Here is a 23198-nt window from a genome sequence, read left to right as displayed (position 1 = left end):
CGCTGCGGATTCGCAGCAGTGTTCCATCAGGTTTACAGTACCAAGTAAACCTATGGAAAACCAAATCCGCTGTGCCCATGGTGCGGAAAATACCGTGCGGAATCCGCAGATGAAATCCGCACAAAAAACACTGGAAATCCGCGGAAAATGATGATGTGATTAGGGTTATGGCTACAGTTGGGATTAGGGTTACGGGTGTGGGGGGGTTAGTGTTGGAGTTAGAATTGAGGGGTTTCCACTGTTTAGGCACATCAGGGGTCTCCAAACGCAACATGGCGCCACCATTGATTCCAGCCAATCTTGTATTCAAAAAGTCAAATGGTGCTCCCTCAATTCCGAGCCCCGACGTGTGCCCAAACAGTGGTTTACCCCCACATATGGAGTACCAGCATACTCAGGATAAACTGCGCAACAATTACTGGGGTCCAATTTCTCCTGTTACCCTTGTGAAAATAAAAAAAATGCTTGCTAAAACATCATTTTTGAGGAAAGAAAAATGATTTTTTATTTTCACGGCTCTGCGTTGTAAACGTCTGTGAAGCACTTGGGGGTTCAAAGTGCTCACCACATATCTAGATAAGTTCCTTGGGGGGTCTAGTTTCTAAAATGGGGTCACTTGTGGGGGGTTTCTACTGTTTAGGCACACCAGTGGCTCTGCAAACGCAACGTGACGCCCGCAGACCATTCCATCAAAGTCTGCATTTCAAAAGTCACTACTTCCCTTCTGAGCCCCGACGTGTGCCCAAACAGTGGTTTACCCCCAAACATGGGGTATCAGCGTACTCAGGAGAAACTGGACAACAACTTTTGGGGTCCAATTTCTCCTGTAACCCTTGGGAAAATAAAAAATTCTGGGCTAAATAATTATTTTTGAGGAAAGAAACGTATTTATTATTTTCACGGCTCTGCGTTGTAAACTTCTGTGAAGCACTTGGGGGTTCAAAGTGCTCACCACACATCTAGATAAGTTCCTTTTGGGGTCTAGTTTCCAAAATGGGGTCACTTGTGGGGGGTTTCTACTGTTTAGCCACATCAGGGGCTCTGCAAACGCAACGTGACGCCCACAGAGCACTCCATCAAAGTCTGCATTTCAAAACATCACTACTTCACTTCCGAGCCCCGGCATGTGCCCAAACAGTGGTTTACCCCCACATATGGGGTATCAGCATACTCAGGAGAAACTGGACAACAACTTTTGGGGTCAAATTTCTCCTGTTACCCTTGGGAAAATAAAACATTGCAGGCTAAAATCATTTTTGAGAAAATATTTTTTTTTTTTCATGGCTCTGCGTTATAAACTTCTGTGAAGCACTTGGGGGTTCAAAGTCCTCACCACACATCTAGATTAGTTCCTTTGGGGGTCTAGTTTCCAAAATGGGGTCATTTGTGGGGGATCTCCAATGTTTAGGCATACAGGGGCTCTCCAAACGTGACATGGTGTCCGCTAACAATTGGAGCTAATTTTCCATTCAAAAAGTCAAATGGCGCGCCTTCCCTTCCGAGCCCTGCCGTGTGCCCAAACAGTGGTTTACCCCCACATATGAGGTATCGGCGTACTCGGGAGAAATTGCCCAACAAATTTCATGATCCATTTTATCCTATAGCCCATGTGAAAATGAAAAAATTGAGGCGAAAAGAATTTTTGTGTTAAAAAAAAGTACTTTTTCATTTTTACAGATCAGTTTGTGAAGCACCTGGGGGTTCAAAGTGCTCAATATGCATCTAGATAAGTTCCTTGGGGGGTCTAGTTTCCAAAATGGGGTCACTTGTGGGGGAGCTCCAATGTTTAGGCACACAGGGGCTCTCCAAACGCGACATGGTGTCCGCTAACGATGGAGATAATTTTTCATTCAAAAAGTCAAATGGCGCTCCTTCCCTTCCGAGCCTTACCATGTGCCCAAACAGTGGTTTACCCCCACATGTGAGGTATTGGTCTACTCAGGAGAAATTGCCCAACAAATTTTAGGATCCATTTTATCCTGTTGCCCATGTGAAAATGAAAAACTTGAGGCTAAAAGAATTTTTTTGTGAAAAAAAAAGTACTTTTTCATTTTTACGGATCAATTTGTGAAGCACCTGGGGGTTCAAAGTGCTCACTATGCATCTAGATAAGTTCCTTGGGGCGTCTAGTTTCCAAAATGGGGTCACTTGTGGGGGAGCTCCAATTTTTAGGCACACGGGGGCTCTCCAAACGTGACATGGTGTCCGCTAAAGAGTGGAGCCAATTTTTCATTCAAAAAGTCAAATGGCGCTCCTTCCCTTCCAAGCCCTGCCGTGCGCCCAAACAGTGGTTTACCCCAACATATGAGGTATCAGTGTACTCAGGACAAATTGGACAACAACTTTCGTGGTTCAGTTTCTCCTTTTACCATTGGGAAAAGATAATTTTTGTGACTAAAAAGTTAAATGTTCATTTTTTCCTTCCATGTTGCTTCTGCTGCTGTGAAGTACCTGAAGGGTTAATAAACTTCTTGAATGTGGTTTTGAGTACCTTGAGGAGTGCATTTTTTAGAATGGTGTCACTTTTGGGTATTTTCAGCCATATAGACCCCTCAAACTGACTTCAAATGTGAGGTGGTCCCTAAAAAAAATGGTTTTGTAAATTTCGTTGTAAAAATGAGAAATCGCTGGTCAAATTTTAACCCTTATAACTTCCTAGCAAAAAAAAATTTTGTTTCCAAAATTGTGCTGATGTAAAGTATACATGTGGGAAATGTTATTTATTAACTATTTTGTGTCACATAACTCTGGTTTAACAGAATAAAAATTCAAAATGTGAAAATTGCGAAATTTTCAAAATTTTCGCCAAATTTCCGTTTTTATCTAATATATAAAGCTGAATGTGTGTGTGTATGTGTGTGTGTGTATGTCCGGGATTGGCATCTGCACCGTCGCAGCTACAGCCACAAAATTTTGCACAGTCACACGTCTGGACCCCGAGAGCGTCATAGGCTATGTTGTGAGGTGAAATTTTAACCCCGCGCATTCCAATTCACCAAACAATTTTGCCCCTATCTACATATTGGGGAAAAAGTGAAAGGAAAAGTGTTGGAGGCGTCGCAGCTACAGTTACAAAATTTTGCACAGTCACACGTCTGGACCCCGAGAGCGTCATAGGCTATGTTGTGAGGGGAAATTTTAACCCCGCGCTTTCCAATTCACTAAACAATTTTGCCCCTATCTACATAATGGGAAAAAATGAAAGGAAAAGTGTAGGAGGCAAATTGACAGCTGCCAGATGTGAACAAGGGGGACTTAAAGAATGAGAGCGATGGCGCCAAAGAGTATGTACCGTACAGTTGCTAAGGTGGGGCCCCGACATGGGATACTCACCACACACGGGGATATGAACACACACACAAAATGCGCCACACACTACCACGTGCTTGAACACATATTACCCTCAGCACACATTTCACCACAAATACACCAACCTCGCCACATAAAAGTCGAAACACAAAAGTCGCCGCTCAAAACACGCCACACGCAGAACTCGCCACATGCAAAAACTAGGCTCTTTCAAAACTCGCCACAAGTGCAAAACTCACCTCATGGAAAACTCGCCACACGCAAAACTTGCACATGCGGAAAAATTGCCACATGCACAAAAGTTGCAACACATGCAAAAGTTGCCTCACACAAAACTTGCACATACTCAAAAGGCACCACACATAAAACTCGCCACGCGCAAAACTCGCCATGCGCAAAACTTGCTGCACACAACTTGCTACACTAACCTGTCACATGCAACTCGACACACAAAAAGTTGCTACACGCATGTTGCCACACAAAACTCATCTCACAAAAGTCGCTACATGCATGTCGCCACACGCAACTCAACACACACAACTTGACAAACGAAACTCGCCCTAAAACACACACAAGTCTGGTATTATCCTTCAAAAATAAAAATCTGATTAATAAGCAGACAAACTACAACAAATGTACCATATAGGAAATACGGCAGCTGTCAGTCACATGACCTGTCTATTATGTGTATGTGTGAGCTAATATATACTGCCAGGGGGAGGGCTTCCTGTTGGCTGGGGATTTCTCAGGCTGCCAATTTAGCTTACAAATACTGAGGTAAAAATACTGAGCAAATAACGTGTGAACGAGATCTAATACAGGAGGAGATGACACACAGGTATATACTATATACAGGGGAGATGACACACAGGTATATACTATATACAGGGGAGATGACACACAGATATATACTATATACAGGAGAGATGACACACAGGTATATACTATATAGAGGAGGAGATGACATACAGGTATATACTATATACAGGAGCAGATGACCTACAGGTATATACTATATACAGGAGGAGATGACATACAGGTATATGCTATATATAGAAGATGACATGCAGGTATATACTATATACAGGAGGAGATGACACACAGATATATACTATATACAGGGGAGATGACACACAGGTATATACTATATACAGAAGGAGATGACATACAGGTATATACTATGTATAGAAGGAGATGACATTCAGGTATATACTATATATAGGGGAGATGACACACAGCAGGTATATACTATATACAGGGGAGATGACATACAGGTATATACTATATACAGGAGATGACATATATAAGGGAGATGACAAACATGTATATACTGAGGTGATGAGGTGAAAATAAGAGGTGTGAGTGTAAAATGAGAGGAGTGAGGAAAAATAGTGGAGTGATCAGAAAATGACAGATGTGAGGTTGAAATGACAAGTGTTAGGGGGGAATGAGAGGAGTGAGGGAGAAAATGAAAGGTGTGAGGGAGAAAATGAGAGATGTGAGGGGGAAAATGAAAGATGTGATTGGGAAAATGAGGCGTGATGGGAAAATAAGAGAAGTGAGGTGCTATAACTAACCACAGATATTTACTATGCCCAGGCAACGCCGGGCACTTCAGCTAGTCACAAATAAACGCAGAATTTATTGACCTAAATTTACCACTAACATGAAGCCCAATATGTCACGAAAAAACAATCTCAGAACCGCTAGGATCCGTTGAAGCGTTCCTGAGTTATTACCTCATAAAGGGACACTGGTCAGAATTGCAAAAAACGGCAAGGTCTTTAAGGTCAAAATAGGCTGGGTCATGAAGGGGTTAAAGAATACATCTCACCAGTTGAATGCAAAATAGAAAAGTGGTACTGTTGAAAGCCTAATCTGCGTTGGTTATCACCTTCAGCCCCGAGCCTAATTTCACCTTACTGTCAAGGACAAATTTGACAGTTCTGACCAGTGTTACTTTATGTGGTAATAACACTGAAATGCTTCAACATATCCCAGTGATTCTGAGACTGTTTTTCTTTTTTGTGAAATGTTGTACCTCATTTTTGTGGTACATTTTGGTTGATATGATTTGCATTTATTTATGAAAATATTGAGAATTTGACAACATTTTTTTGCCATTTTCAAACATTGAATTTTTATGCCCTTAACCCCTTCACGCCGCGGCCCTTATTCGTTTTTGCGTTTTAGTTCCCCTCCTTCCCAGAGCCATAACTTTTTAATTTTACTGTCAATATGGTCATGTGAGGGTTTATTTTTTGCGGGACAAGTTGTACTTTTGAACGACACCATTGGTTTTACCATGTCTTGTACTAGAAAACGGGAAAAAAAATTCCAAGTGTGGTGAAATTGCAAAAAAAGTGCAATCCCACACTTGTTTTTTGTTTGACTTTTTTGATAGGTTCACTGAATGCTAAAACTGACCTGCCATTGTGATTCTCCAGGTCATTACGAGTTCATAGACACCAAACATGTCTAGGTTATTTTTTTATGTAAGTGGTAAAAAAAAATTCAAAACTTTGGTAAAAAAAAAAGCGCCATTTTCCAATACCCGTAGCATCTCTATTTTTCGTGATCTTGGGTCGGGTGGGGGCCTATTTTTTGCATGCCGAGCTGACGTTTTTAATGATACCACTTTTGTGCAGATACGTTCTTTTGGTCGCCCGTTATTGAATTTTAATGCAATGTTGTGGCGACCAAAAAACGTGATTCTAGCTTTTCTAATTTTTTTCCTCGCTACACTGTTTAGCGATCAGGTTAATGCTTTTTTTTATTGATAGATATTTTTTAAAAATTGTTTGATGTATGAAACAAAATATTATTCTATATATCCATATATGGAGGAAGGAAATAAAAACATAAATCACAAAAGAAAATTGAAATTTTATAATTACAAAAGTTGGAATATTTAAAGCTGAACATAATAAATACACATAAAAACACAAAGGAACAATTCCAATTTCCAAAAATGTTAAGTGCTGAGTACAGTATATCTTCAGAATCAACATATTTACAAAAACGATGAACTTCATAGGGAAAAATTGGTGCAAATCAAAAATGAGCAACAATTTAAAGGGTTATTCCAAAAATCATAAATACGTTTTTTAATAATCTACAATATTTTTTAATAATCTACATCATCTTTTTACAAAATGTGGCAACAGAGGAATTTTACAAATCCGCATAGTTTAGCAGTAATTACCCCCTAGTTATGCCCCCCTTCAGGCTGTGTTAACCCTACTTTTGTAACTCCAAAAGATTAGGTCGCTCATGTGCAGTGCTTACGGCGGAGATTATGTTTATGAAAGTTTAATGTATATTTATTATCTAACTGCTGTGTTCAGTTCCTATTAATCTGTATATATACACACAGAAGAGCAAATTGAGGGACACTACAGCACTGAGGAGAAGCAAGGTGCTGCTAGGAAATGTAGTTTTAGAAGAAAATAAGACATCTGCTCATTCAGCTTTATTGAGCTGGAAGCACACAGTGCGAAGGTAGATTAAAAATTATACAAAGGTACAAGTAAGAAACTGAATATTAGATTCATTCTTTATATAGTTAACCTGATTCTGTGCTTGTGAAAAATAATGTGATTGTGGGAAATAACCCTTTAAATGACTTATTTCTATGTTGTAGGGTAAAATCTGGTTTCCATGCAGGCCTTATAAATTCTTAGAACACAGAGCTGTTGACTATGACAAGATCATTTTATTTATCGAACTTGTTTAACAAGAAAGTTAAGCCATTGTGAAAAACCATTGGCCCATCAGTAGTAGAAAGCTCCAGAAATCTGTATCCGCAAGTATTGCACTTGTCTTTTCTCTTTTTTAATGTTCATCTCACTTGCCAATCAACAAAGTAGCAGAATGGCCTCCAGATCACCTTATGGACCTACGCTTGTACCGTAAAGAAGGTGCGTTTCCACTTATGTGCATCAATATACAAATAACGTAATAATCATAAAGTCGTTCAAAATTGATGATTTGAGGACATAGGCGAACCATCTTCACATCTTCCATCTACAGTTGAGCACCACTGAACGTTGCCACCGGCAAACACAAAAGGGAGCCGAATTGGTCCTGGGAGGTCTGTGACCAGTGAGGCCTGTAGATATGGCGGAAGTCTCGGATTTCAGGTTTGTAGCATGGAGACACCTCGCACCTGGAGCACAAGGAAATTTACTTGGCATTAGTTATATGTTCCAAACTATTTTTGGTTAAATCATAGACCTCAAATATGATGTCCTCCTCTCGAAACCTACACTTTGACCCAGACCTGGCAACAAACTGAGGCTTTTACAGATCTACCCTATCCAGCAATAACAGATAATTGATGAGGAATTCTAAAGCCGGACCTGCAGCAATCGACTTCAGGGCTCATTCAGACAACCAAACTATGGTTTCATAATTGGTGATGCAAGGACTCCTCTGTCAGATGGACTCTTTGTGAGCTATAGCAGAGAGCGAGAGCGTATATCCTCCAGAAAAATGCTCAAGTTTCACATTGACTTCCATTATGCTCGCTACTCGAGTCGAGCACGTCCAAGTGTCTGACGTGGTCGATTTGAGTACCGAGCACTTGAGCATTTCGGAGCACTATCATCACTACCCATAATAGCATCCATATTAGAGGGGTTATCCTCTACTGGCATTCAAGCGGTGTCGTTAAAGAGTGGACAACCCCTTTGAGGCCACAACACCTGGCCCAGAATTTCCAGGATCATAGGCATATACAGTGGGGCAAAAAAGTATTTAGTCAGTCAGCAATAGTGCAAGTTCCACCACTTAAAAAGATGAGAGGCGTCTGTAATTTACATCATAGGTAGACCTCAACTATGGTAGACAAACTGAGAAAAAAAAATCCAGAAAATCACATTGTCTGTTTTTTTAACATTTTATTTGCATATTATGGTGGAAAATAAGTATTTGGTCAGAAACAAAATTTCATCTCAATACTTTGTAATATATCCTTTGTTGGCAATGACAGAGGTCAAACGTTTTCTGTAAGTCTTCACAAGGTTGCCACACACTGTTGTTGGTATGTTGGCCCATTCCTCCATGCAGATCTCCTCTAGAGCAGTGATGTTTTTGGCTTTTCGCTTGGCAACACGGACTTTCAACTCCCTCCAAAGGTTTTCTATAGGGTTGAGATCTGGAGACTGGCTAGGCCACTCCAGAACCTTGAAATGCTTCTTACGAAGCCACTCCTTCGTTGCCCTGGTGGTGTGCTTTGGATCATTGTCATGTTGAAAAACCCAGCCACGTTTCATCTTCAATGCCCTTGCTGATGGAAGGAGGTTTGCACTCAAAATCTCACGATACATGGCCCCATTCATTCTTTCATGTACCCGGATCAGTCGTCCTGGCCCCTTTGCAGAGAAACAGCCCCAAAGCATGATGTTTCCACCACCATGCTTTACAGTAGGTATGGTGTTTGATGGATGCAACTCAGTATTCTTTTTCCTCCAAACACGACAAGTTGTGTTTCTACCAAACAGTTCCAGTTTGGTTTCATCAGACCATAGGACATTCTCCCAAAACTCCTCTGGATCATCCAAATGCTCTCTAGCAAACTTCAGACGGGCCCGGACATGTACTGGCTTAAGCAGTGGGACACGTCTGGCACTGCAGGATCTGAGTCCATGGTGGCGTAGTGTGTTACTTATGGTAGGCCTTGTTACATTGGTCCCAGCTCTCTGCAGTTCATTCACTAGGTCCCCCCGCGTGGTTCTTGGATTTTTGCTCACCGTTCTTGTGATCATTCTGACCCCACGGGGTGGGATTTTGCGTGGAGCCCCAGATCGAGGGAGATTATCAGTGGTCTTGTATGTCTTCCATTTTCTTATTATTGCTCCCACTGTTGATTTCTTCACTCCAAGCTGGTTGGCTATTGCAGATTCAGTCTTCCCAGCCTGGTGCAGGGCTACAATTTTGTTTCTGGTGTCCTTTGACAGCTCTTTGGTCTTCACCATAGTGGAGTTTGGAGTCAGACTGTTTGAGGGTGTGCACAGGTGTCTTGTTATACTGATAACAAGTTTAAACAGGTGCCATTACTACAGGTAATGAGTGGAGGAAAGAGGAGACTCTTAAAGAAGAAGTTACAGGTCTGTGAGAGCCAGAAATCTTGATTGTTTGTTTCTGACCAAATACTTATTTTCCACCATAATACGCAAATACAATGATAAAAAAACAGACAATGTGATTTTCTGGATTTTTTTTTCTCAGTTTGTCTCCCATAGTTGAGGTCTACCTATGATGTAAATTACAGACGCCTCTCATCTTTTTAAGTGGTGGAACTTGCACTATTGCTGACTGACTAAATACTTTTTTGCCCCACTGTATGATGTTGTAAGTTCAAGTAATAAGGCCCTCTGTCAAGTTGGAAATTTTGCTAAACTACTGCCACATTACAGTCATCTGTATCAGCCATAAGAAAAAATTATTATAGTGAGGAAACCGCCTTAAAATATTCTTATATATTTTCTAGGCGGGATATATACGTGTCTTTTATTTTAATAGGGACCTACTGTGCTTTCATGTAAAAATTCCAAACACTGTTGGTCTGCTAATCTAATGCTGAACACATGGCTGATGATGAACTAGATTTTGTGACCTACTATACACACAATGGCTCACTTTATAACTCGCTGAAGAATTTTGCGCTCATCTTGGTCCAAGCACAAGGGAAAAGTCCCGCCATTCTGTGCTATAATTTGAGCTTTGTCCACTTTTATTTGTGAAATGCTGATCTGTGGAAAAGAATGGAAGTGAATTAGTTTAGGTAGAACAAGTATTATATATAATGACTATACTCATACATAGAAGCAGTACTAGATTACTTATATTCTTGTATATAGGCAGCAGTGTTACAGTAGTTATATTCTTGCACATAGGGCCAGTATTATAGTAGTTATATTCTTGTGCATACAGTTAGGTCCATATATATTTGGACAGAGACAACATTTTTCTAATTTTGGTTATAGACATTACCACAATGAATTTTAAACAAAACATTAAACAAAACAATTATTGAATCTGTCCAAATACTATTGGTCCCTTTAAAAACAGGGTGGCACATGTTAAGGAGCTGAAACTCCTAAACCCTTCATCAAATTTTAATGTGGATACCCTCACATGAAATCTGAACGTCTGAACTTCAACTGCATCTGAATATATATGGACCTAACTGTAGGGGGTCAGTGTTATAGTAGTTATATTCTTGTACATAGCGGCAGTATTATAGTAGTTATCTTCTTGTACATGGGGCAGTATTATAATAGTTATCTTCTTGTACATGGGGACAGTATCATAGTAGTTATATTCTTGTACATTGGGGCAGTATTATAGTAGTTATATTCTTGTACATAGGGGGCAGTATTATAGTAGTTATATTCTTGTACATAAGGAGCAGTATTATAGTAGTTATATTCTTGTACATAGGGGGCAGTATTATAGTAGTTATATTCTTGTACATTGGGGCAATATTATAGTAGTTATATTCTTGTATATAGGGGCAGTATTATAGTAGTCATATTCTTGTATATAGGGGCAGTATTATACTAGTTATATCCTTCTACATAGGGGCAGTATTATAGTAGTTATATTCTTGTATATAGGGGCAGCATTACAGTAGTTATATTCTTGTACATAGGGGGCAGTATTATAGTAGCTATATTCATGTATATAGGGGCAGTATTATATTAGTAATAGTCTTGTACATAGGAGTAGTATTATACTAGTTATATCCTTCTACATAGGGGACAGTATTATAGTAGTTATATTCTTGTACATAGGGGGCAGTATTATAGTAGCTATATTCATGTATATAGGGGCAGTATTATATTAGTAATAGTCTTGTACATAGGAGTAGTATTATACTAGTTATATCCTTCTACATAGGGGACAGTATTATAGTAGTTATATTCTTGTACATAGGAGCAGTATTATAGTAGTTATATTCTTGTATATAGGGACAGTATTATAGTAGTTATATTCTTACACATAGGGGGCAGTATTATACTAGTTATATCCTTCTACATAGGGGACAGTATTTTAGTAGTTATATTCTTGTACATAGGAGCAGTATTATAGTAGTTATATTCTTAGGCCGGCTTCACACTCAGCGTATGAAAATACGGTCCGTATATTACGGCCGTAATACGCTGAAATGTCCCGAAAATAGTGGTCCGTAGCTCCTCCGTAGGCAGGGTGTGTCAGCGTTTTTTGCGCATGGCATCCTCCGTATGTAATCCGTATGGCATCCGTACTGCGTGGTTTTCTCGCAGGCTTGCAAAACCAACATACCGCTATAGAAATGATCCATGTGTCCCAAAAAGAAAAATATATATATATGTTGTCTATATATATATATATATATATATATATATATATATATATGTCATTAGACACATATATGTATATATATTAATATTTTTTCCAGCGCTATACAGCTTGAAAGCCGGTAATTCAATTACCGGCTTTTTCTTTCTCCTTCCTAAAACCCGACATGATTTGAGATATGGTTTACATACAGTAAACCATGTCTTCTCTCCATTTTTTTTGCAGATTCCACACTACTAATGTCAGTAGTGTGTATCTGCAAAATTTGGCCGTTCTAGCTCTTAAAATAAAGGGTTAAATGGCGGAAAAAATTGGCGTGGGCTCCCGCGCAATTTTCTCCGCCAGAGTAGTAAAGCCAGTGACTGAGGGCAGATATTAATAGCCTGGAGAGGGTCCACGGTTATTGGCCCCCCCCTGGCTAAAAATATCTGCCCCCAGCCACCCCAGAACAGGCACATCTGGAAGATGCGCCTATTCTGGCACTTGGCCACTCTCTTCCCATTCCCGTGTAGCGGTGGGATATGGGGTAATGAAGGGTTAATGCCACCTTGCTATTGTAAGGTGACATTAAGCCTAATTAATAATGGAGAGGCGTCAATTATGACACCTATCCATTATTAATCCAATTGAATGAAAGGGTTAAATAAAACACAAACACATTATTTAAAATTATTTTAATGAAATAAAAACAATGGTTGTTGGAGTATTTTATTCTACGCCCAATCCAGTCACTGAAGACCCTCGTTCTGTGAAAGAAAAAACATAATAAACCAACAATAAACTTACCCTCCGCAGATCTGTAACGTCCAACGATGTAAATCCTTCTGAAGGGGTTAAAACATTTTGCAGCAAGGAGCTTTGCTAATGCAGGCTGCTCCTCACTGCAAAACCCCTGGGAATGAGTCTAAATATAGATCAATGAGCTATATTTAGCTTCATTTGCGGTGAGGCGCCCTCTGCTGGATGTTCATAGATCGTGGGAAATTTCCTAGAAAGCTCTCAAGAGAGTGGCCAAGTGCCAGAATAGGCGCATCTTCCAGATGTGCCTGTTCTGGGGTGGCTGGGGGCAGATATTTTTAGCCAGGGGGGGGCCAATAACCGTGGACCCTCTCCAGGCTATTAATATCTGCCCTCAGTCACTGGCTTTACTACTCTGGCGGAGAAAATTGCACGGGAGCCCACGCCAATTTTTTCCGCCATTTAACCCTTTATTTTTTTTTTTATATCAGATAGATTTTTATTATCCGCAAAGAATAAACAATCAGAATATTTCTCATGGCAATGTTTCATTAAACATTTACAGATAACTTTTTCCCCCCCGACCCAGAGCCCCCCCACCCTGCCCAACCCGAGACCTCAGCCAGAGCCACCCCACTTCCCATCATCATACAACCATTTGAATAAACATCCGTTATATTTCCATTGAATACTAGGTTCCCTATATTCTCATTTATCATCCTAATTCAAGTCCATCCACGGTTGCCACAGCTTGTGGAAGATGTCCAGCTTATTCCTTTTGGTGTAGATACTTTTCTCCAAAGTAACATAGTAACATAGTAACATAGTAACATAGTTAGTAAGGCCGAAAAAAGACATTTGTCCATCCAGTTCAGCCTATATTCCATCATAATAAATACCCAGATCTACGTCCTTCTACAGAACCTAATAATTGTATGATACAATATTGTTCTGCTCCAGGAAGACATCCAGGCCTCTCTTGAACCCCTCGACTGAGTTCGCCATCACCACCTCCTCAGGCAAGCAATTCCAGATTCTCACTGCCCTAACAGTAAAGAATCCTCTTCTATGTTGGTGGAAAAACCTTCTCTCCTCCAGACGCAAAGAATGCCCCCTTGTGCCCGTCACCTTCCTTGGTATAAACAGATCCTCAGCGAGATATTTGTATTGTCCCCTTATATACTTATACATGGTTATTAGATCGCCCCTCAGTCGTCTTTTTTCTAGACTAAATAATCCTAATTTCGCTAATCTATCTGGGTATTGTAGTTCTCCCATCCCCTTTATTAATTTTGTTGCCCTCCTTTGTACTCTCTCTAGTTCCATTATATCCTTCCTGAGCACCGGTGCCCAAAACTGGACACAGTACTCCATGTGCGGTCTAACTAGGGATTTGTACAGAGGCAGTATAATGCTCTCATCATGTGTATCCAGACCTCTTTTAATGCACCCCATGATCCTGTTTGCCTTGGCAGCTGCTGCCTGGCACTGGCTGCTCCAGGTAAGTTTATCATTAAGTAAGTATAAGTAAGTAAGTATATGCTCCGCTTGCTTAAGAAAGTCTCTTCTTGTTGGAGGTTCCTCTCTAATCCAAAATTTGGCGATCAATTTCCTAGCAATGAATAACAATCGTGCAATAGCTATTTTAAACATGTTGTCCGTAACAATTTCCTCCACATATCCCAATATGCAAGTCAGTGGAACCCTAGGGACAGAACATCCATACACCAGTTCAATACGATTTAAAACAACTATCCAGAAGGAGGACAGTCTAGGGCACTGCCACATCATATGCAATATCCCCGCCTGGGATTGTGAGCACCGAGGGCAGTCCGAGTTCTGCCTAAGCCCAGCCTTGAACAACCTGTCAGGGGTTCTATAGGCCCTATGGATTACGAATAACTGTGATAGCCTGCCTGGTTCACTCATTGATATCTTGGGCACATATTCTAGGACCGACTCCCATCTATCATTGTCAATTATTCCCAATTCAGCTTCCCATTTCCCTTTGGCTCGGATGGGATATTTTTCCAGGAAAGAAAAAAGTAGAAACCCATATATTTCTGAAATCGCCCCCTTCGTGCAGCTATTCTTAAGGATATAGTCGATCATGAGATCAATCTGTACCACTATGGCTCCCCTTTTATTCTGTGCCTGATAAGCATGAGAGATACGATTATACTGGAACAATTCAGACCGTGGCAACTGAAATTCTTCCTGCAACTCCTCAAATGTTTTAAGTCTGCCCTGACTTATCAGCTGCCCCAGCCATTTAATACCTGCTGCAGACCAAAAGTGAAAACCCTCCCTCTGCCTAAATTCCGGTAGATAAATGTTGTCCCAAATAGGCGAGAATCTGGTGAACCCACTCACTTCCCTAATGAGTTTGACTTTTTCCCATACTCTGTGAATTAATTTGATAGTGCACCCATGTGAACCCATTTTTTTGAATTGTCCTCCCTCCAAACTGTCACTCAAAACGTCTGCCTGTAGTAAGAACCTCAAGCTATTAGGTATTTGCACACTCCCTGCCTCCTCCCCCCATCCTTTGAGATGTTGACACTGTGCTGCTAAGAAGTATAGCCATGGATTAGGAAGTGCAAGACCCCCCTCTGTTTTGGCCCTCTGAAGTATCTCCTGTTTAAACCTAGGACTCTTTCCTCCCCATATTAATTCCCCAAACAAAGACCTAATCTTACGGAATCTGCATTGTGTAATCCAAATGGGAGAGTTATGTAGCACGTACAACAACTGTGGCATTACAATCATCTTTAAGAGGTTCACCCTACCAACCACCGATAAATGTAATTTGTTCCATGCCGCAATCTTGGTACGAATTTTCTGCATTAATGGACTTAAATTCAGTTCCTCAAAGGTAGTTAGAGGAAGAGCAATCTGAATACCCAAATATTTGAATTTTTGAACAATCTTTAATTTTGTGGTTATCGCCCTCTCTCCACTGCCCATACTGTCCCCCTCAATCAACAACATACAAGACTTATCCCAGTTTATTGTGAGACCCGAAAACCGACCAAACTCCTCAATCAAAGCAACCGCATTGCACAGGGACCTTTCAGAATCCTCCAGGAACAACAAAATATCGTCAGCATATAATGCAATTTTGTCTTCCCTCCTACCATAGATGTAACCTCTAACCTCCTGAGCACCTCTTATTTTAGCCGCTAACGGCTCCACGGCCAGAGCGAAGAGCAACGGGGACAGCGGACACCCCTGTCTGGTACCCCTAAACAGCGGGAAACTCTCTGACAAATTATTATTAACTCTAATTTTTGCCATTGGGAACGAGTACAGCAACTTAACCCAGGAGATGAATTTTGGACCAAACCCCAGGCGATCCAGTACCGACCACAAGTAACTCCACTCCACACAATCAAAGGCCTTGTGGGCATCTAAAGACACCACAACTCTTTTTCCGGCATTGTCTGCAGGAATTTGCATATTTAAAAATAGCCTTCTCAAGTTAATTGCCGTGGATTTATTGGGCATAAAGCCAGACTGGTCTGGGTGAATCAATTTATCGATCACTTGGGTCAGCCTGTTCGCCAGGGCCTTCGCCAAAATCTTTATGTCAGCCGTTAGAAGTGAAATTGGTCTATACGACTCCGGCTGTTGAGGATCTTTATCAGCTTTAGGAATAACCACCACGATGGCCTCTCTCATTGATGGGGGCAGCACTCCCCTCTCCAACGACTCAGAGAACACTCGCTCCAATTTGGGCATTAACTCTGCATTAAGAATTTTATAAACCTCTACTGGGATACCGTCCGTCCCCGGAGCCTTGCCCCCCGCCATATTCGCCAAAGCCGCCTTCAATTCTTCCTCCCCAAGCGGTCTATCCATCCACTCCCTTTCCTCTCTACCTAGTCTGGGTAAGTCAACCTCTTTCAGATATCTATTCATTTCCTCAGGACTTTTATCCACCCTAGAGGAATATAATTTACTATAAAATCTCCGAAAAACGTCTAAAATTTCCCCCCCCTGAGTAACCGTTTTACCTTCCTCTGTTCTTATGGAGTATACATGTGAAGAATCCCGCTGCGCAGAAACCACCACCGAGAGCAAATGTCCTACCTTCTCTCCCTCAGAATAAAATGTTTCCTTTTGAAAGGCTCTCAACCTATCTGCCCTACGCATATGGAGTTCATCGACCGCTACCTGAGCCGCCCTCATACGAAGTTGTGCTTCTCTTGAATTCTGAGAGGCCAGTGTCTCTTCCGCCACCCTCAGTTCCTCCATCACTGCATTGTCTTGAATTTTAGACTTAGTTTTATGTCTCGAGATGTCCCGGAATAAAATTCCTCTCAGGTATGCCTTCATGGTGTCCCACACTACAAGATTCCCCGCACTCCCTTCATTTATCCTGAAAAACTCCCCGAGTTCAGTTCCCACCTGTTCCATATCCAAATACTGTAGCCAGGAGGGGTGAAATTTCCATCCCAACCCCGTCAGACCACTCTTCCCAGTCATTTGTACAGAGACCAGTACTGGGCTATGGTCCGATATTACTCTAGGCCTATACTCCACCTCATGTATTAGATTATTCACCCCCCCATTTCCCAAAGCCACATCAATGCGAGATAAAGATCCGTATGTTGCTGAATAACATGAGTAGGCATATGTCCTAGGATTACGCACCCGCCACAAATCTATCCATCCTATTTCTCTTAGATAATTTCCAAAAGGAGTAGAGTTCCCTTCACTTCTCAACTCTGCATGTCTACCCTTGTCCCAGTGATCATTAGATATATTGTTCACATCCCCCACTATAAGGAGGGGCACCCCATCCCACCTACCCGTAATTTCCAGAATCTCCTGTATCTTTTTCTTGGAATATGGTGGTGGAATATAAATTGACACAATACAAATTAACCTGTTAAATATCTTGCATACTAAAAACACAAATTGGCCGTCTTTATCGGTGGTTACCTCAATCTCTTCAAACGGAACACTAACGTGTATCAAAATTGACACACCTCTGGCATAATTTGAGAACGTTGAGTGATACGCCTTTCTCACCCATCTCTTCTGTAGAATAGCAACCTTTTCCTTCACTAGGTGAGTTTCCTGCAGACATATCACTGAAGGCCTCTGTTTCAGTACATATTGGAAAATAGCTGTTCTTTTAGTAGCATTTGCAAGGCCCCTAACATTCCAACTTAGGATTTTAACCTCCCCACCCATTATAGCTTATAGAAACAATGAATGAGTTCAAGCTCCCTAAGGTCTCAACCCCAACTCCCACCCCCTCCCTCCTCCCCCCCCCATCCCCAATTCCCAACTGAAATAACTCTCTATCTCTCCCCTCTCTTTAAGCCCACCCAACTCCTCTCTACTCTTAGAATATCAAAATAAACTCTCCCTCTCAATTTGAGATCTGGGAACGCTGTTTCACAGCCTAACGATAAAAACTCTGCGTTCCTTCAGCTCCCCCGCCCACCATAGCCAAAATGCAAATTTCGTTGCGCCGCCGAACACAACCTGATGATATCAATATACCATAAAGTCACAGTATAAGTACCAGTTAACTATCAAACCAAACATAACAGTGAAGGGTTAACAATTGCCTCAGTAGCACTTAAATCAGTTTCAGCGGGTCTGCCCCGTTTTGACATGCTTAGTATTGAGATCCAGCCATTGTGACGCCTCCTCTGGATTTTGGAAAAAATGCACCCGATCCAGAGCCACCACCCTTAATTTTGCTGGGTAAATCATTGAATAACGGACATCTAAGTCTCGCAACCTCCTCTTGACCTCTCCAAACTTCATCCGAAGCTTTTGGACCGCCGCAGAGTAATCCGGATAAAGGGAGACCCGATTACCATCAATGGTCAGCTCATCACAATTCCTGGCTTTCCTCAACAAAATGTCTCGGTCCTGATAGTTCAGAATTTTAGCCAAGATAACTCTTGGGGCCGAGCCGGGGGGGAGGGGTCTGGTGGGCACACGGTGCGCTCTTTCAACGGCAAACATCTTAGTAAGGCCATCTCCACCCACAGCGTTTTTTAGCCATGCCTCAATATAAGCCGTGGGGTTGCTCCCTTCCGCCTTTTCTGGGACCCCCACAATCCTTAGGTTGTTCCTGCGGGATCGGTTTTCAAGGTCATCAGTCTTAAACTCCAGATCAGCAATACGTTGAATATACTTTTTTCCCTGTTTAACAATTCACCAATCCGATCTTCTGCACTCCCAACCCTTTCTTCCACCTCTTCCACTCTCTTTTCAACTTTACGCATAGCAGAGTTTAAAGCGACCATCTCTCCCTTTAATTCATCCGCTCGTAGGTTTAGAGCCCCCAGGGCAGACTTACAGTACATCACCACTGAAAATATGTCCTTCAGAGTCGGCTCCTCCATTTCTGGCATGTCAGACTGTGCAGGCAGAACAGCTCCTGCGGCCCTTGTAGGAGATCCCTGGTCTGACCCACTGCACTGTAGCTGAGCCCCTCCTTCCTGCTGATCTCCGGGGGCACCAGCTGCTCCAGACTCCACACTTCCAGCCTCTGACTGTAGATTTACAGCCTCCTCTGACCTGGCAAATCGCTCCAACTTAGCAATCACATCCATCTTCCTCTGATAAGCAGCGCTTGCCCTCGCCGCCTCCTCTGCAGTCTCAGCGCCATCTTGGGCCTGTGAGCTTCCCGCAGCTGTCAGCTCCTTCTGTCTCCTGCGTGTCATCCTCAGATAAGATTCCGTTCCTTCGGGTCACACCTCGCTCCCCGAGACTATGTGCACTCCTGAGAGTATGATTTGCGCTCGGCGGCGCCTCTAAGGGGTTAATACAGAGATAATGAAGCGGGAGAGCTCTGTTGCACGTCTGTTCACATCGCCTGCTAGGCCACGCCCCCTAACCCTTTATTTTAAGAGCTAGAACGGCCAAATTTTGCAGATACACTCTACTGACATTAGTAGTGTGGAATCTGCAAAAAAAAAATGGAGAGAAGACATGGTTTACTGTATGTAAACCATGTCTCAAATCATGTCGGGTTTTAGGAAGGAGAAAGAAAAAGCCGGTAATTGAATTACCGGCTTTCAAGCTGTATAGCGCTGGAATAAATATTAATATATATACATATATGTGTCTCACTGACATATATATATATATATATATACCTATTCTATGTGTACACATTTATTCTACCTATTCTACTGTAAGCTGTCAGTGTGATTTTACTGTACACCGCACTGAATTACCGGCTTTTCTCTCTAACAGCGCTGCGTATTTCTCGCAAGTCACACTGCTTGTCCGTGTGAAATCCGTATTTTTCACGCTTCCATAGACTTTCATTGGCGTATTTCTTGCGCAGTACGGTGACAAACGCAGCATGCTGCGATTTTGTACGGCCGTAGAAAGCCGTATAATACTGATCAGTAAAATACGGCAGATAGGAGCAGGGGCATAGAGAATAATTGTGCCGTATTTTTTGCGAGTTTTACGGACGTAGTTTCTGCGCTCTTACGTCCGTAAAACTCGCAAGTGTGAAGCCGGCCTTATACATAGGGGCAGTATTAGAGTCATTTCTCAATGTATAAAATATGCCTCATGGGTTTTGTGTCAGGTCTCTCATGCCCCTAGAACTACCAGCAGTTGTGTCTACTTATCTAAATTCCCTACCTAACAGTCCCTTTATTACATTAAGCACATAAACAGATGGTTAGAAAAAGTGTTTTCAAAGTCTGTTTATGATAGTAAATGAGGCCTTTGACTAGTCGATGAGGCGTTAGTTTCCTCAGTCTAGTTGGCCCACTTAGTATGTTACCATATCCCTGTGGGCATCATCGCCAGCCCTATACAAACCTTGAGCATGCATGCAGCTTCTTTCCCTCACTACATTGAGCCTTTGAAGTCGGGTGTACACGTGCCAGCCTCAGAGAGGAGCACTGTACATGATTGGAAGTCTTCTGTACTGGTGATCATGCGCAGTGCACCTTTCTGAAGTCAGCATGCATAAACCCAGCTTCACTGGATCAATGTAGTGAGGGAAAGAAGCCGCAGTTTGTACAGCTCTGGCGATGACTCCAACGTTTGCAAGTTATGTCATCATGCCCACAGGGGCGTAATAACATGCTAAGTGGGCAGACTAGACCAGGGAAACTACCACCCCAGTGACTAGTCAAAGCCTTCATTTACATATCACAAACATACTTTAGAAATCATTTTTCCAAAGATCTCTTTATGTGTTTAATGTAATAAAGGAACTGTTAGGACAGGAATTTAGATATGTAGGCACAACTGCTGGTGATTCTGGGGGCACATGGGACCTGACAAGTTCCCTTTAATTTTATATACGGTGACATGTAAAAGTCTTGGCACCCTCGGTCAGTATTACTGTTATTGAGAACAGTTAAGCAAGTTGAAGATGAAATGATGTGTAAAAATGCTAAAATAAAGATGAAACATTTCTTTTGTATTTTAGGCAAATATATATATATAGTCATTTTTTACTTTTTAAAAATAACAAAAAGAAAAATAGAAAATGTGCTGACACAAAAGTTTGGCCACCCTTGGAGATTTGTGTGCTCAGATAACTTTGACCAAGGTTTCAAACCTTAATTAGTCTCTTATGGTTATGGCTTGTTCACTATCATCGTTTGGAAAGACCAGATGATGCAAATTTCCCAGCTTTATAAAAATCCAGCCTCCTGTAACCTTGTGCCAAAAAACTGCAGCCATGGTTTCTTCTAAGCAGCTACCTAGCACTCTGAAAATGAAAAAGGTGGAAGCCCACAAAGCAAAAGAAGGTTTTAAGAAGATAGCAAAGCATTTTCAAGTTGCCCTTTTCTCAGTTAGAAATGTAATTAAGAAATGGCAGTTAACAAGAACAGTGGAGGTCAAAATAAGGTCTGAAAGACCAAAATTTCAGTGAGAACTGCTCATAGGATTGCTAGAGGCAAAATAGAATCTACTGTTCAGAGACATCTGCACAAATATGGACTTCACAGAAGAGTCATGAGAAGAAAACTTCTCCTGCATCTTCACAATAAAATTCAGGGTCAGAAGTATGCAAAAGAACATCTGAACAAGCCTGATGAATTTTGGAAACAAGTCCTGTGAATCAATCAGGTTAAAATAGAACTATTTGGCCACAATGATCAAAGATATGTGTGGAGAAAAAAGGGCACATAATTTCAGGAAAAGAACATCTTCCCAGCCATTAGGCATGGGGGTGGATCAATCCTGCTCTAGGGTTGTGCTGCAACCAGTGGCACTGGCAACATTTCACGGGTAGAAGGAAGAATGGATTCAATGACATTTTAACAAATTCTTGATGCAAACAATACACCAACTTCAAAAATGCTGAAGTTGAAAAGAGAATGGCTTCTACAAATGGATAATGATCCTAAACACACGTCAAAATCCGCAATAGACTATTTCAAAAGGCGCAGGCTGAAGGTTTTACAATGGGCAAAACATTAGCCAGAAAGCATTGGTACTGAAATGTGGTCTGTGGTCCCCACCTTCAGAACCACTCCTTTATTGAGTGTGTCTTGATTATTGCCAATAATTTCCATCTGTTGTCTATTCCATTTGCACCACAGCATGTGAAATTGATTGTCAAACAGTGTTGCTTCCTAAGTGGACAGTTTGATTTCACAGAAGTTTGATTCACTTGGAGTTATATTCTGTTGTTTAAGTGTTCTCTTTTTTGTATTGACACCCCTGCAATTCTGTCAGATAATACTCAGTTTCTTCCTGAAAATGATTGCAAACACAAATTCTTTGGTATTATTATCTTCATTTAATTTGTCTTAAATGAAAAAAACACAAAAGAGAATGAAGCAAAAAGCAAAACATTGATCATTTCACACAAAACTCCAAAAATGGGCCAGACAAAAGTATTGGCACCCTCAGCCTAATACTTGGTTGCACAACCTTTAGCCAAAATAACTGCGACCAACCGCTTCCGGTAACCATCAATGAGTTTCTTACAATGCTCTGCTGGAATTTTAGACCATTCTTCTTTGGCAAACTCCTTCAGGTCCCTGATATTTGAAGGGTGCCTTCTCCAAACTGCCATTTTTAGATCTCTCTACAGGTGTTCTATGGGATTCAGGTCTGGACTCATTGCTGGCCACCTTAGAAGTCTCCAGTGCTTTCTCTCAAACCATTTTCTAGTGATTTTTGAAGTGTGTTTTGGGTCATTGTCCTGCTGGAAGACCCATGACCTCTGAGGGAGACCCAGCTTTTTCACACTGGGCCCTACATTATGCTGCACAATTTGTTGGTAGTCTTCAGACTTCATAATGCCATGCACACGGTCAAGCAGTCCAGTGCCAGAGGCAGCAAAGCAACCCCAAAACATCAGGGAACCTCCGCCATGTTTGGCTGCAGGGACCGTGTTCTTTTCTTTGAATGCCTATTTTTTTCTCCTGTAAACTCTATGTTGATGCCTTTGCCCAAAAAGCTCTACTTTTGTCTCATCTGACCAGAGAACATTCTTCCAAAACGTTTTAAGCTTTTTCAGGTAAGTTTTGGCAAACTCCAGCCTGGCTTTTTTATGTCTCGGGGTAAGAAGTGGGGTCTTCCTGGGTCTCCTACCATACAGTCCCTTTTCATTCAGACGCCGACGGATAGTACGGGTTGACACTGTTGTACCCTCGGACTACAGGGCAACTTGAACTTGTTTGGATGTTAGTCGAGGTTCTTTATCCAACATCCGCACAATCTTGCATTGAAATCTCTTGTCAATTTTTCTTTTCCGTCCACATCTAGGAAGGTTAGCCACAGTGCCATGGGCTTTAAACTTCTTGATGACACTGCGCACGGTAGACATAGGAACATTCAGG

At 41.6% G+C, this 23198-nt stretch overlaps 1 protein-coding gene across 1 annotated transcript in view; it reads right to left on the bottom strand.

Annotated features, from left to right (window-relative positions):
• Window positions 1-6183: 6183 nt before the first annotated feature.
• Window positions 6184-23198, bottom strand: part of PIK3R5 (phosphoinositide-3-kinase regulatory subunit 5) — a 123220-nt gene continuing 106205 nt past the window's right edge. The window contains exons 18-19 of the mRNA XM_069750641.1: window positions 9952-10064; window positions 6184-7477 (exon numbers count right to left, since the gene is read on the bottom strand). Of these exons, the coding sequence (XP_069606742.1) occupies window positions 7336-7477; window positions 9952-10064 (255 nt within the window). The 3' untranslated portion in view covers window positions 6184-7335. The remainder of the gene's footprint in view (window positions 7478-9951; window positions 10065-23198) is intronic.

The sequence above is a fragment of the Ranitomeya imitator genome, chromosome 2 (assembly GCF_032444005.1).
Source record: "Ranitomeya imitator isolate aRanImi1 chromosome 2, aRanImi1.pri, whole genome shotgun sequence".
Classification (NCBI taxonomy): Eukaryota; Metazoa; Chordata; class Amphibia; order Anura; family Dendrobatidae; genus Ranitomeya; species Ranitomeya imitator.
The sequence above is the reverse complement of the archived record's forward strand: the minus strand, read 5'-3'. Positions and strand labels throughout refer to the sequence as shown.